The sequence below is a fragment of the Pelmatolapia mariae genome, linkage group LG23, assembly GCF_036321145.2.
Source record: "Pelmatolapia mariae isolate MD_Pm_ZW linkage group LG23, Pm_UMD_F_2, whole genome shotgun sequence".
Classification (NCBI taxonomy): domain Eukaryota; kingdom Metazoa; phylum Chordata; class Actinopteri; order Cichliformes; family Cichlidae; genus Pelmatolapia; species Pelmatolapia mariae.
Window position 1 is genome coordinate 12,867,712 of NC_086246.1, and position 16,240 is coordinate 12,883,951.

At 38.2% G+C, this 16,240-nt stretch overlaps 1 protein-coding gene across 4 annotated transcripts in view; it reads right to left on the bottom strand.

Moving 5' to 3' along the window:
• Window positions 1-16,240, bottom strand: part of LOC134620725 (gamma-aminobutyric acid receptor subunit gamma-3-like) — a 153,901-nt gene that overhangs the window by 25,024 nt on the left and 112,637 nt on the right. For 2 of the 4 annotated variants that reach the window (XR_010092135.1, XR_010092136.1), the window contains exons 7-8: window positions 13,641-13,778; window positions 214-329 (exon numbers count right to left, since the gene is read on the bottom strand). Coding sequence is in view for 2 of the 4 variants with exons in the window: in XM_063466999.2 (XP_063323069.1) it covers window positions 214-366; window positions 13,641-13,778 (291 nt within the window). In the remaining 2 variants the exon portion in view is untranslated. Of the gene's footprint in view, window positions 1-213; window positions 367-13,640; window positions 13,779-16,240 lie in introns of all 4 variants that reach the window. The other 2 variants (XM_063466999.2, XM_063466998.1) reach the window with 1 other exon arrangement.

Genomic DNA, 16,240 nt, shown 5'->3' on the forward strand with positions numbered 1-16,240 from the left:
TGCAAATGACTAATATATTATGCCCATGCACACGTACTCAACAGGTTTGACTCCAAACGAATGCTAGGTGAATATATTCCAGTAATTTGAAAGATTTTACAGGTAACAACTGCAGTGACATAGATGAAGTGGCAATGGAGTTGGTATTTCATTCAAAAATAGATCCTTGGTATTGCTACCTAACTCAGATTGCAGAGAAATTGTGTAGCTTACCTAAAGTCGTCCTTGCAGGCGTGGCATCACTCTTGATCCAGAAGGAGACCCAGGAGAGAACCACAGTCAGGATGCAGGGGATGTAGGTCTGGATGGTGAAGTAGCCCATCCTCCTGCTGAGGTCGAAGTAAACGGTCATTAACACGTAGTCACCTGTTGAGGAAGGGAAAATGGAGTGTGGAAACAACTGGCAAAAAAGTACAAATAATATAAGAAAGTCAGAAAAGATACTATCATGAAGTAATAATGCTGTCAAATCGAATAACACACAATAAATTTAGACTGTGCGTGTCAATACTTATGCAGAAAAATGATGTATATTGTGAGAAAATGTCAACAGATTCTCTTGGAAACCACAGAATAAAGATCCATCTACAACTTCAGAATGTGGCTGAAAACTTCTACATTTTAAACGTTACTGTGATATCAAAGAAAATTTATATTATAACCAGAAACTTCTAAAAGCTTGCAGTTTCTGCTTTTTACTGCTTCCCAAAGTGTAGAAATGCAAAAAAGACAAAACAAGCTGCACAATAACTAAATCCATGGCATTCTTTTGGGGCTTTAACTTACTGTTAAATGAACAACATTGTGGAAATTGTGGTTAAATTGATAATACCAGTCAATAGAGACTGACACACAATGTAAGTACTTGAGGAAACTATTGCAAAATTAATAAAAGAGAAGCTTTGGAAGCTAGCCTGCACTATGTGGCATGATTGCTGTAGAGTATTTTCATTGCTCTCAAAAGAAAGAAACCTTTGCTCATTTTTGCAGTTCTAAAATCCTCTTCAAGTTTTATAATACTGTAAGGTGACCCTGCTATTTTTTTAGTTACACTTATATCCACTCACAAACTACCGATCTTCATCCCTGAGGATCCCGAGCAGCACACTGGCTCATGTGTAATTAAAAAAGTCTGATGTCTAGCTGGAGGCTACATCATGCTGAGCTCTTAACTTCATCTCTGTCATCAAAACAAAGGATGGAAAAAGAATCTGAACATTAGACGGTATACTTTTTTCTGAACTTCATCAGAGCAGCAGTGACACTCACTAGATATTAAACAAAAGCAGAATTGTGCATGATGTGACAGAATGTAGGTGAAGCACTAACAAAAACAGCTAGGGGCCAGTGAATGAAAACACCTCCCCAAAAAAGAGGACTGTTTTTGGATATTGGCGTTTATATAAAGACATTTTAGTGAGTGACTCATCTCAGCACAGTTTTCTTCAGAGATCTAAAGCATCTAAGGCTGTAAAGACCTACCACATAGCTACAGACATAGTGATTGGGGCTCAGGATGCAGATATATCCAGCCTGTATGTTGAAGTGTCCTTGGACAACATACTGAACCCCAAGTTGTCCTTGATCTATTCATTGAAATATGAATGTGTGGTAAAGCACTTTGGCACAGAATAATGTGTCTGACTGGGCAAATGAGACTTGTAGTGAAAATCCTATATAGTTACCGTTCCACTTATCATTGTCTCTGGGCTAGATCTGGTTGGCCAGTCGTAACCTTTTTAGCCTAAAACCCTATACCCTTAATGATGAGTTATGACACACAATCTAATATCTCCATGTTTTTGTTGTTTCTACATCGTCAAAATCATGTTGGTCAAGGATCAGCATGGCAACTAACCAATGATGTTGTCTGAGGATTCAGTTATCATTAACCATGAAGATTAGTTAATGCTACTAAAAACTATTGCTAGCAAACCGATATGAGTAACCTATGTTTGACTAACAGCAAAGCTAACTTGACAATGCATTTATTATATGCTATAAATTAATAAAGAAGACACTTGAAATGCTTACCAGTAGAGAGTTTTATATATAAAAAGGGCATATTTAAATTTTTCCTGCCACATTGCAAAGCTATGACATTCGATGATTGGTCGGTTGCAATGTTAATCCTGGACCAGCATTATGATGATGATGCATGTACAACACCAACACGGGGATATCAGATACACCCGTTTGGACACCTCAGTATAAATCAATAAAGATGTAGTTTGATGTTTTTCCATGGTTCTAATGGTTTTTCCAAGGGTACAGCAGTACCCCTGCTGTACAGGTAGGGATCGCCCTCACAGACCTCTAATGCACATCTATTTTGTTTTGTCATTTTGTTCTGGAAGCAGGCCAAAATATGTTAGACACTGCTCAGATCAGAAAAGACAAACAAAGGTTACCTGCAGGAGGGTAAAGAGTTGACAAGTTTTTTGCTCGCTGGAAATATCTTCAGTATGTTTAATTAAGACCATTTTTGTGCATCAAAGTGAAGTAAAACTTCACTGAAATTCATCAAAATTGGTATTTTTGAAGACATCGTTTAGGACATAAAAAAAACCCTCCTTTTTAATTGGTTATAAAATTGCAAATTAATTCAGCACCTTTTTCCAGCTTTCTTCTGTCCTTGTCTTTTTTTTCCCACCCCGCTCTGTCTGTCCTTCATATTTAATCCAGCAAAGGACTCAAAGAGAGGAGAATAGAGAAGCTTAATGGAGCCCAGAAAATAGTAGGAAAAACTTCTCTCTCACGAACAAGTGTATAATGGCACTGTCATTGTGAAAAGAAGATAAATGAGAAGAGTGGCAGAATTTACTCCGCTACCTTTCTAATGGTCCCACTACTGTAGGATGCTTGTTTAGCAGCCGATAATTGACAGGAGTGGGGAGATATTGAGCTACAACTCTTGGTGAACAAAAGCCATTGTTCGGAAACTTTGACAAAGGTCTACATATCACCCGAGTATTATTTTGAATATTTCTGAAGACTGCCTTTTGATAATCTGGAGCTATTCAGATGATGTCATTTTGAATAAAACATCTGAATAAGGCAACCTTTTGTCCTCTAACAGCTGAATTCATGCTTTAGATTCAACTGAAATGATCACTTTTACTGGGTGTTCAGTGAAGTAGGAGTGCAGTGATGCTGGTGGTACTGAGTAGGGGGGAGGAATCGCTTATGTGATTACGAATGTGCTCAGGGGCAGAGAGATTGGCACAGCCCTGGCAAGGTTTTGCATTTTGTGATTTTTTTAAGGCATACTAGATATGACCCAGAGGACCCCTCAGACATTGGAATACACCATTTACTGTCCAAGTGATATTTGTTGAAGCTAGGAATCTAAAATGCCCTTGAAAAGTGTTCAGAACTGGCACCACATTACTTATGCTGCATTCATTTTCTGGGGTCAGAAATTTACAAGTGGAAACTCCAGAGCTTGAAAAATAAAAAAATCCAAAACTCAGCAGCAATATGTGTTTCCATAAGTCATGACCTTAAAAATTACATCGCACTGTCTGATGTAGATACGGTTGCCTCTTGCAGTTCATCTTATAATAAAGATAACACAGACATCCATACGACCTTTATCTCAGGTCTTATTACATGACACTGACATCAGAATGTCAGTAAGAGATTTTTCAGTTTTCAGTCAGACACACTCCTCTGATATGCTGAGACACCCTATGGAATTTTATTTCCCACTGTATCCTATAAGTCTGAAATTCACAAATTCAGACACATCCAAATGATGTTCTTTAGAAACACCCCATGTCAGAGTGATCTAGCCGTCCTAAAAGTTCCCTGGAAGGCCTTCAGTTGATTGAATATGCTGCAACAAGAGTTCTGATGGGGACTAAAAAGAGAAAGGAAAATCCAGAGTCAAATTTAAAATCTTTCACCTCTCATACAAGATCTTGTCTGATCAGGCCCATGTTATCTTAAAGACTTCATCGTTCCTTGTTATCCTAACAGAGCTCTTTACTTTAGACTGCAGGCTCACAGTGCTAGTGGTTACTAGAGTTTTCCAAAGTAAAATGGGAGGCAAAGCCTTCAGCTCTGGTGTTCCGTTGAACCAGCTCCCAGTTTGCATTCAGAAAACAGGACACTCTCCTATAAGATTAGGCTTAAAACTTTCCCTTTTGATAAACCTTATAGTTAGTGCTGGATCAAGAGTACCTGAACCCTTTCTTAGTTGTGTTGCAACAGGCCTAGGCTGATGGGGGCTTCCCATGATGCTCTGTTTTTTCTTCATTCCCCTCTTTTCACTCTCTATGTGTTGATGCACCACTCTGTATTTAATCTTTAGTTATTATTAATCTGGCTCTCTTCCACAGTGTCACAACAGATGGCAGCCTGCTTCTGTAGGGGGTTTCTTCCTGTTAAGTTGAAGTTTCTCCTTTCCATTGTTGCCAAGTGCTTGCTTATAGGGGATTGTTCGATTGGTGGGATTTTTTATGTATTACTGTAGGGTCTTTACCTTACAATATAATGCACCTTCAAATGACTTCTGTTGTGATTTGGCACTATAAAAAAAATTAACTGAATTTTTATACATATATATATAGTTGAAGTAGATATCAATTGTCCTGCCCATTGGCAGCCTTGGATATGTTTCACCTATTTCAAGTGAACATGCCTTCCCATCCAAAGTGCCCCTGACTGACATTAAAGAACAGAACAATTCACCACTCTACATGTAGGTCTTTTAAACATTGTGAATAAACCTCTGGTCTTTGATGAGAAAATGACGGGGGACAAGCACGTGAGGAACGCCACTGCTGGCTCTGCTCTCAGTGCCTTGAGATCAGTTACCATTTGCGTTTGGCGGGAAACCTAGCTAGCATTAGCACGTAAACAAGAACTCTCATTTATCATTTTTAAACTAAAAATAGGCCTGTGTTTCTGAGCTGACTAAAAGCTCAAAACTATGATTTTATAAAATATTATGAATTACTGTAGAAAAAACAAAATAAAACATATTTAAAATGACCAAATAGTTTTTCTGCAGAGTAAATAATTTTATTTTAGTTTTCATAGTATTTTATTGCTACTTTTCCTAAAGCACCGGTTGTAAAAAAAAAAAAAATCCTTCCCTACTTGTCATTGTCAGCTAATAGTTAATAGATAACTATGCTAGTATAGCTGCACTTAGTCAGACAAGAGCGCAGAGAGGTAAAGACATCCAGGAAGATCGCAGCAAGAGGCACAGCGGTATGTTTCAGTCTGGTCCAATTTGTCTTTTTAAAGACTAAAAGAAGTTTATATAAAACTTGTCAACTTTGTTAAGGAAAAAATCATGGTGCAACAAAGGAGTCAGAAAAGGTTCTCTTGGGGAAGCAGAAGGAAAGGTATCCAGCACATACTCAGCCTCATTGTTAAAATAAATACCTACTCCTACACCAGTTTCTGCTCAACTATTGTCATTGTCAAAGAGTAATGACATCTATGTGACCACTCAGCTGCCAAGTGAGCCGTTTTTCTGCAAACTTGCACTTAGAAAATCAATGTGAAAATTTCCAGAAAGGGCAGCAACGCTCCTTTTTTAGGCGGGCGGTACCGATCGTCACTTGACTGGATCAAACACTTCTGTTGACAAGTTATTAATACAAGCTGGTGGCAGCACACAATGTGGATGACGCTGGACATAAAGTGCTTGTACAGCAGCGGAAGAGGTGACAGCACTCATCCAGAATCTTTCCATCATTTGTTCAGTGCTCCGTACACACACGTGTGACAAATGTCCTCAAATTAATCATTTTGCCAACGTGCTGAAAGACTTTAAAATATCATCTCCTGCTTTACTCATCAAAAGTAACCTGTATGCATGTGTATAGTTATGTGTGGTGGTTGTGCCAGGCAGTGTGTGATTTTGAGGAGTAGACTGACTGATACCTCGAGCCACGGGCTTGATTCATCATGCTGACTCTAGTAGAAATAGGAAAGTGTTATACTTTGTAGTAGCTGTGGATTGAGGTGCAAATGAAACTGTATTTTAGAGTAAAATCACTGAATTCTTCATTATTATTATACATGCTGTTTTTAAGTCCCTGTGGCCATGTAAGTGACACTAAATAGGCTCGCTCCCTATTCCTTTAGTCAGGAACTTCAAAATAACCAGTCAAATGACTTCCAGGAGGACTCACCCGAACATTTCAAACTCCAATTAACATGAATGTCTAATAGGATAAAATCAAGACATGTTCTCATGGATAGATGTTGATGAAAATTGCAACTTTGGTAGAACCACAAAGCCCTGACCGAGTAATTCTAATGTTTAAAAGACAGACATATTTTCCTTAAACATGTCTTCTTTTTTATGGCCACTAGATGACTACAACTGTCTCAAAAAAACAAGCTTTTGCACAAAAATAAGGCTCCCCAATGGGTTTGAACTGTTCACTTTTGAAATGGAAGGGAAATTATGATTGTTAAAGGGCACTATAGAAACGACCACCTTTGTCTAAACATACGATGCAAGTCAAATGTCATAGAGTTTAGAGACGCTCTGTTCCTAATCAGCATATAGTTTTGAAAGTTGTTCAGATCTCAGTGAGATTTTAAAAGAGGTTTGCTTTCTTTCCATCTTTAATTGAGCTCTCCAGTCAGGACTAGTTATTAATTAAAACTGCCAACTACTGCTTACTTTGTGACTGCATGGATCATGCGTGATCCAGATCACTGATATGTTACATTTAACATTTAACATGATCGTAAAGTGTAGAAAGCCAGTTAATCAGTTCTGAAACATTGTAAAAATTAAGCTTAATCTAGTGTAAAGATTCATTAGTGAGGCTAATCAAGGATATTTTTTTTGTTAGGTGTTAGCTATAAATCATGATAGCTGTGATAAGAATGCCCCACTGTAATCATTTAAAATAAATTAAAAAAAACTAAAAAGCTAAGAGGTTGTATGAGTGCAGACTGCAGAAGCAATAAATATAGATAATGCAGTTTCAGTTTCACATTGAAGGTTAGAGCAGACTTTTGGACTTTTGGGAGAGGAATGTTGTCCCATTTTTGTCTGATACAGGACTCTCAACGATCCTAGATCGTCTTTATAGTATTGCACCAGATGTTCTGGACTACAGGCAGGCCTGTTCATCCCCCAGACTCTTGATGTCACTTTTCCAGATGTGCAAACTGCCAATTCCATAAGCACTAATACATTTCGATCATTGCCACAATCAGAGATGGTGGTGACAAGCTGGATGGTTTTCTCCTCTTTAGTCCAGATTTAAAAAAAAGAAAAAAGACATTTGGCCTTTTCCCTTGCATACAGAGATTTCTCCACATTCCCAGATTCTTTTCATGATATTATGTTTTATAGATGATGCAATATTCATGGTCTTTATAATTTAATGTTTAATGTTAATTTAATGGAACATTATTCTGCAATGGTCCACAATTTATAGATTTTTTTTTCTTTTTACAGTTTAGTGAAACTCATCAGATAGTTGTTCAGGCTCACATTGACAAGAGTTGGCATAATAGAGACAAAACGTGCAGTGTATCTAATTAGTTTTTTATGAGTATAACTCCTTGTACCTTTTTGGATTCTGCCAAGCCCCGCTGGCTGTCAATATAAAAATGCCATATTAAAAAGGGATTCTTGCAATCAGATTGTGTAATAAAGGGAATCTGATTCATTTTCTCTGCAGCGACAATCTTAATCACAGCACAGTCAGTCCAACATAAAACTACTTGGTTTTTCTTCCACCTCACCTTATAAAACTGTTTCATTATACTTAATGTTCCCATTAATGTCTGGGATGCAGTATATGTTGTACTACTAAAGCAGATTAAAGGCCTATTAGAAGTGGAACAACAGGAGTAAATAAAACAACTGTTTATTGTAGCTTGAATTGTTCTCCGTATTTGCACTCCACAAGTTATTGTTGCAAATACCATAATGCCATCTACCTTATGTAATATTAATGCATACTATAATATGAATGAATATGTGGAGGCTGGAGCATTGTACCTTCCGAGATGGACGGCCACCAGGTGCAGCGTGGTGACTTTTTGGGCTCTAAATGTGTATCGTAACAAGCAACCCCTGTGTTTACATTTTGCTTGGACAGTAATAACCCCTCTGTTTATACTCTTCTGCAGAATAATTATTAGCCTGAGTGGGCTGTCCTACAGTTGTCTACAGACTCTGCATGCCATACTACTTCCTGTTTGGGAAGCTGCAAGGAAAATTCATGGGAAAGCTGTTTTATTAATGAGCTCAGCACAAGTCAGCTTGCGCCTGCTTTCAACATGTATCAGAGTCTTCCTGTCCTAAGTTTTAAAAGTTTTCTACACTTTTGTAAATATAATTTGAGTAAACTATGCCATCACAGTGCAAAAACTATTAATAATTTATTGAAGGGCTGCTTTGAAACTACTCATTGGGCTATCCACTCGCTCACAATGAACTATTTTCTGGTGTTTGCCATGTAAAATGCTAGTTTAAGCAACATTTGGGATGCTTTAAGTTATTTTTCGATAGCTGAACCACTGCCTAAGGATTGGTAACAAACTAATTGTTGGGATGAGATTCTGCTGATGTAATTTATTCATTTTGTAAAGAAAACGCCTCTAAATGTTACTTTTCTTACTCATTTTTTAATTTGTTGGCTATCCTGCAGGAGGACGGAGGACTCACTTTTGGAGAAGCCTGCATATATGTCAACACCAGTGACATGCCAGTGATGGTAAATTAGAGACCAACTCTAGTTATTTGAAGAGCCAAGTGATTCGTATGGTTTTGGTTAGTCAGTAGCATCGCTTGGCTAGTGATGAGTGGCCTGGTCTGGTTTTTAACTGCCTGGAGATAAGTCCGTAGCTAAATCACTTACTCACTCAAACACAGAAATAAGCTTCTCTGACCTCTCAGCAGTATTGTTTTTGGGGGGATTAAGGGACCTTGAGTAGGTCTTAATGAGTGAACTGAAGGTTTCCCCAGCCAGGTTTATCCTGACCTATAGGCTCTCTGATCCTCAGGCTGCATAACGATAATGAAAATGTTCTCTCAGAAGTTCCAAGACTGAACTATAATATTTAATTTTAACATGTGTGCAGTAAATTGTCTGATTTAATTGTCTGATTGTCTGATTTAGAAGAAGAGCTAAAATGAAACCACATGGGTTTTAATGGTAGAAACCATCATTTTTATTCACAGATATTAGTAACTGTAGTTATCAAACTAAGTGAGCTAACGTTAGCTCTAAACATTACTTTAAAAAGGCTTTGTTTAGCTCAAGGAAACCTGTAAAAGATAAATCTAAAAGATAAGTCAAATCTTATCTGTAAAAGATAAGACAAATGTTCCGGCGCCCCCCGTGTGTGGCAGCCTGTTACAGCAGCTCCGCTCATTCTGAGCTTCTTTCTTATCTCTTTATTTTCTCATAATTTTTTGTAACTAAAGTTTTAGCAATTTTTTTTAAACAAATTTCCCACGAGTGGGACTAATAAAGGTTGTCTTATCTAAACTATAGACCGTACATAAAAGGTGGACATCATAGGTTTGTAGAGGTACTAAGTAACTATAAAGATAATAGAAAATGTAACACACCAGATTGATGTGCTTGGAGAAAAGCTTCCTAGGCTGCGTTTGGTAGAGTGTAAACCTTCCCAAATCCACTTAAGACCGGAGCAGAGCTGTTAAGTTGATACGATCCAGGTCCAGCTTTCACACAGTAGTAAAATCCTAAAAAGTGAATGTGTCAGTCATGAAAATACTATTTTCAGCATAACCTGTAAGCCCACAGACTAATGTAAACCTGTTAACAACAGCACCTTAAATTGGAGTGTTAAGCTTTAATCCATTTGTTACAGTTTTGCTCTTGTGTTATTGCTTTAATAAACGTCACTGCTTCTGCTTCAACTAAATCGACTCATCTGCTGTACATAGCTACGATTGTTAAGCTACGAGTGGGCAATCACTGTTCAAGGGAAGGGAAAGGATCAGAGACTGCACAATTGAATTTTGTAATGTCTGTTTGCCTGCTGGTAGTGGTCATGTCTGGGTTAATGGCCAATACTGAATGACTATGAGAAGGAACATCATATGGAAAATGCGAATCGTGAGGAGGGGAGTGAGGGCTTGGGATTTCCACCTTTCTCTCAACAGAAGAAGAAGTCTTTGTAAAAAGATCTTTGAAATTTTTCTGCATAAAAGGGCATCATAAACGCTTTTGGAGAATTTGAAATGGGATGGTTAAATAAAAAGCTGAAGTGTTTGGGATTCCACATCGGGGCCTTTTGAAGAGGACACTGCTGAATTGATAACGATGGTGGATTTGCAGCGGGGTGTCCCCAGTGGCGCTGTGGCCAGGGATCTGTCCACTCCGTCCTCATTAAAACAGCCCCATACCCATGTGTTTATGAGGGATGAAGGGTAAAGCACAAAGAGGGAGACAGAGGGAGAGGGAAACAAGGGTAAGAAGAAGCGAAACGCAGCACTTTCGAGGTTTGTCATGATGTAAATTAATGATAGGTATTTTTAGCTGGGGATCTAATCATCATATGTGTGGAGACAGCGCTCCAGCAAAGTGAAACAGGAAAAAGAAACGAGGTAATAAATGAGAAAATGGCTAATTTTCTTGAACAGCATGAGGTAGATGTGTAGGTTTGCCATTGCTTTTGAGCAGCTCAGCAGAAAATTAGCTTGGATGTGTTTTGACGATACAGCAGGAGTCCAGGAAAACGTATAATTTATAAGGCCGTCACTGTTGGAATGAGAGTGTTCATCAGTCACTTTGATTTTTTATTTTGTATTGTGATCAGAAACACAAAGATTAAACGCTATTTTTTTCTTAAATATAAACAGGGGATTTCATCAGTATTCCCAGTGGGTAATATAGTTCAACAAATAAAGTTCCAAACAAAATCTAGGTAAATTCATACTTTTATTTATTTAATTTTTTTACCATACTGGCCAAAACTCAAAGTCTTGAAGTTTGTCAAGGTCTGACAAACATGTAATCAGTCTCAATTAAAAAAATACTCAGAGGCAGACACCCACTCTGCTTTTAAGATTAGGTTTAAAACTTTTTGATAAAGTTTATAGTTAAGGTTGGACCAGGTGACCCCAAATCCTCCCTTAGTTATGCTGCAGCAGGCCTAGGCTGCTGGTGAGGTTTTCCATGATGTTTGTGTTTCTTTGCGCCACTTTATATTTAATCATTAGTTATTATTAGGCTTTTGTGAAGGACTGTGGTTGTCCCCTCCCTAAGCCTGGTTCAGATTACTTCCTGTTAAAAGGGAGTTTTTCCTCCCCACAGTTGTAGAGTGCTTTCTCACAGGAGGTCATTTGATTGCTGGGGTTTTCATTGTATTAATAGAGCTGACTGTTGTTATGATTTGGTGCTATATAAAGAAAAAAAAATTATTTAACTGTTTGAACTGTCATTTCAAGAAAATAAATATTAGCTCATTTTAAATTTGATGGCAGCAACACGCCAACTGTTTTGGAACTAGGTTTGTTAAAGCATGTCTCACATCCGTGTATGCCAATCAAGCAGTAGTGTAGAAAAGGTCACAATAGCAAGTCTTTTCCAAAAGGTGTGAAACATCCACAAATTGTATGGGTACAATGCACAGACACACATATCTACTAATTACTGATAAGTAACAATCTGAAAAAAAAAACAAAAAAAACACTAGGAATTCACAAACCAAAACTGAATCACAAACTTCTTGCATGGCTGGAAATTACTGAGGTTATGTTCAGTTACTCCAGTTAGTGGAAATGAGATCTAACAGACCCTGAAGCTATAATAACCTGTATCAGAGCAGTCAAAGCAAAAATGACCTAAAAGAAAATTAACTACCATACAGATGTTATAAAGGGGGAAACTATACATAAAAGTCAAAAGTTGGGCCTCTATATTTAAGAGTCTGTGGGGACTGACTTGATTATGAAATCAGCTTCCCAGTTGGCTTCATTTATTTTTTTAAAATATCATTGTACTTGATGAACTCTCACCTTTGTTCTTTTCCGAGGCAAAGCTTTGGTTGCACTTTCAGAACATAATATAGCAAAATTTCATTTTTTTTTTAAATTGTACATCAGCCCTCCCCACTAAAAAGCATAAAAACAGATCTGAAACAAATAAACTAAACTAGCACCAGCAGAAATTTCTGTTAGGTCGAATATTTCTTTGTTGTAACAATGCTTCTTGGCAATAAATCTTATGCTGTGGGAAGCCTGTTTATTTCCCCTTAAATGGTACAACATTAAACCCTTGAAATTTCTCTGCCAATGCCAAACAGTTTATTCTGCCATTGACTGCTGTTTGGTGTGATTTACTGGATTGGGTGATTGAAGTCTGTAGAAACAATTCAAACTATCCAAATCAGTCAAGGGTAGTATGTTTAGAGCAGACACCAATTGAACACTATAGCAAGGTCCATGCTCACAGATGCCGCTATTTGTAGGTACACACCTGATTTCACCCGAAGTTCAAAACAAGAATCAGTAGCACAATAAGCTGTTTGGCACTCACAGAGACAATTTGGTTGGTTTTTCAAGGGTACAACCCACATACTCAACTCTGCATTGTATTTTCCTTACAAATGTGGCACAATTTAATGGGAAATAAATATGCTTATCAAACTATATAAGATTTATTGCCAAGAAGCATTGTTCCAACAAAGAAATAACCGACCAAACATACGCTTCCTTACTTTTTATACAGCTTATATGCTGTATTTAAGCACTGGAAAGAAAATGACTACAAAAAAACGACAATGCTTCTACATTTTGTAAAACAAAACTAAAGCAGTACAACTAATTACCACCATAATTTGATGCCACTCCCTGTTATCGCTCTCCTAATCATACTCTACTTCCTCGAATATTAATGAATGAAGGTTCAGCTCTTAGAAAGCTGAATCAGGTCACATTATGCAGATCTGAGCATGTCTCTCCGAAGACAAAAGAGCGCATGGCTGAAACCACGGGGAACATGCAACTCATAAACAAGGTTAAAAGGGGTTAACAATTGGTGTGAAGTGTTCTTCGAGATAGATCCCTCGTTCATTATGCCTCATTTTTAAGCCATCAGTATCAGTTTTTATCTCCAAGGGTCATGTGGAAGAATGAATATACATTAAGAGCTTGTCTACCCTTTCCCAAATGTGCATGTAATTATAGGAACCTGTTGGGGCAACAGTACTTTTCTCCTTCCTAAACTTACATTAAATTGTCAAAGTATACAAGGTCTAACAGCATGGGAAGGGAGAAGGAAAGAAGTGAATAATTAAACTTCCTTTTTAATGTTTAATCTTGGTGATTAATGTCAGTGGAAAAACCTATTTGGCCTTACACCCGAGGGGAATACTTATGAGCTTTGAGCTTGTAGTTATATGATTACATTTATGGGCATGGTGCTAATCTTAACGTGTGCGAAGCTTGAGGCGCCAAGGTAGTGAAGCAGCACGAGAGGCTGAACAGTTCTTCAGCTTAACTGTGAACCCCTGCCAACTCCAGTTGCCCTGTGACCTCCACTATTGCCTATTTTCTTTAGTTTCTTACCATTATTTGTCAAAAATGTATGAAACGCTATAGTTCAGCACGTTCTCTCTCACTGAAGTGAAGAGTTCTCAACCTTTCCTTGAACTTTTCTCAGCACTTTACTTACCAGCCATAGTCGTGAGGACATCCGTAGTGTTTCTGAGCCCCATGAAGTCAAACTGGTAAAGCCTCCAGTATTTCTGATCAGATGTCTCCACTGAGTTTCGCTTCCATTTGTACACAATCTCATCTCGTGGGTAGCCGTCTGGAAACCACATGGAGAATTTGGTGTAAACGAAAGAATATGAAAGGGAGAGAAAGGTAGAAATAAAAGTTGAAATAAAGAATACAGAAAAGATTGTTGCAGCAATGCAGTTTTTATTGTATGCCTAAATTATATATGTTATATACAGCCAGTTTTTGTTAGTAGTTGAGTGGACTGCAGACCAACTGAAGAACTTGTTTCCTTGAAATCTATTATGTACAACCATAGTGAACAAATACTCTTGAATTATTTACTGTAGTTTTCATCTTAACCTCTTAAAGCAACATACATCCGATGGCAGTGTTGGGAAGGTTACTTTTAAAATGTATTCCACTACAGATTACAGAATATATGCCCCAAGATTTTTAAATCTTAATATAAAACGAGTAACAGTAGGGTGGACATTAGGTAAGGCTGCACTTTTTGCAGCGATCTGGTATAGAAAACTGTTTCACGCGTATATAAAACAGGTCCGCGGCTCCGAACCGTAATAAAGGGACCTCTGGCTAATATGTCGGGTTCTGTGTCGGGCTCGTAGCTGAAAACTAGCTTTAATTTGTTATCTGGGTCAACTTTGCTAGTGAGAGACAGAGAGAGGGTTGAAAGGCTGTTTCAACAAAACTTATTGTTTCGGAGAAAAACACGAACACAGTGTACAGTCGAGTCTTAATAGCTTACTTACAACTGGGCTCGTCAGACACTCTTTTTGGCTGCAGTGGTTATTATTATATTTACATGCTTCCAGCTCCCGTTTCTGGTCGGTGACAGCTCGTACTTTTCCACCCTCCTTTTTCTCCTCCCTCGCTCACAGACACATAACGTGTATGGCAGTCCATTCTCCCTGCAGCACGGACTACACTGCCCATGAGGCTACATTCTTTAGGGCAGTGGTTTCCTAGCTTTTTTTGCTAGGCCCCCCTTTGTTTTACAAGAAAAATGTTCGTGCCCCCATGAATTGCAGAATGGCAGATAGAGACAAAATACTGTTAATCTGACTATCTTCAGTTTTTAAACGCTTACATACACACACGCAGTTACTGTCCCTCCATTTAGAAATGCAAAGGCGTCATGGTGTAATTATTTTATGTGTAGTTGTTTTTTTCCTGTGTAATAATATTCAACATTGCTATCAATACATTTTTCAAAAAATGCCTCTCTGTGCAAAATGGGTTCAAAAACATAAACAGCTGTGGGATACTGTTTGTCCGTGATTTGAACCGGGAGACAAATCGTGGCAGGATCAGCCTGATATTATTTGGATCCCGCTGTAACTTTACTGTATAAAGAGCTAACACCTCCAAAATGTCAGGAGTAGTTAGTCATTACAACAAGTGTTTGTGAACTAAAAATCAAGAATGTGGGATCCTGTTTGTCCGTGATTTGAACAGCCCGGCGCTGCTCCCGACGAAGGGAAAACCAATTCTGCAGGGGAGACCTACCTCGGCACCTGTGCAGGTGAAACCAAAGGGAAGATATGCTTCACCATATTTTCTAGTCTTTGGCTTAGAATGAAATTGGTTTGGAAACATATTCAGCTATGCTTCATCTCCTGCTTTGCGTTTGTGTGGGGCGCCCCGTGCTAGCAGTGTCCAAGCATTTTTTTTCCCCTTTTCATACTGCGCCCCCCCTGCAATGGCTCTGCGCCCCCCCCTAAGGGGCGGGCCCCACACTTTGGGAAGGTCTGCTTTAGGGCGATGCCTGTAACACTGCCTATTGCCTTCATATTAAATCATTTTTGTGAATAATTTTTTAAAATATTTCTTCACATCATTATGCGGCCACAAGTATATGGCGTTATTTTTGTGAATATTACAAAAATACATTTTTTGCACGCAGCAATGAGTTTTGTTCACACAAATTTAGCTTTTCTTCGCTCAAAATAAATTTCTCCTCAAAATGCAACACTTGCACCTGCAAAAAATTTTTCTGTGCGCTCAAATTCTTTTTACGTGTGCTCAGAATAGTGGCACAAAAATAACGTCATACAAGTAGGGGTGACATGGGCCGCGAGATTGAGACACAGGCATAGGAGCCTCTTAATGCGTGTTTTGTTTGGGGCGTGGAAACCAAAATTAAAGAGGGCATAGCCGAACATATGAAACAGGAAAAAACCACCGTGTAATCCCTTTATTTCAGCAAAGTAACTGTATTCTGAATACCACCTTTTTAAATGGTAACTGTAACGGAATACAGTTACTCATATTTTGTATTTTAAATATGTAACGGTGTTCTGACAAATCATCCTACTTTGGCAAAACGTCCTACCATAAGTAGTTTATGCACATTTCTGCTGTCACAGAGTAATTCCAGCACCAATTTAAATAGGTATGATGGTTTGCCACTTAACTTTGCCCATTAAAGTATGCTTGTAGGTAACATTCACAAAGATAGCATGGTTTGGCACTTAATCTTACCCGTCAGAGTATGTTTCTAGCTCTTATTAAGAAAGGTAGGATGATTTG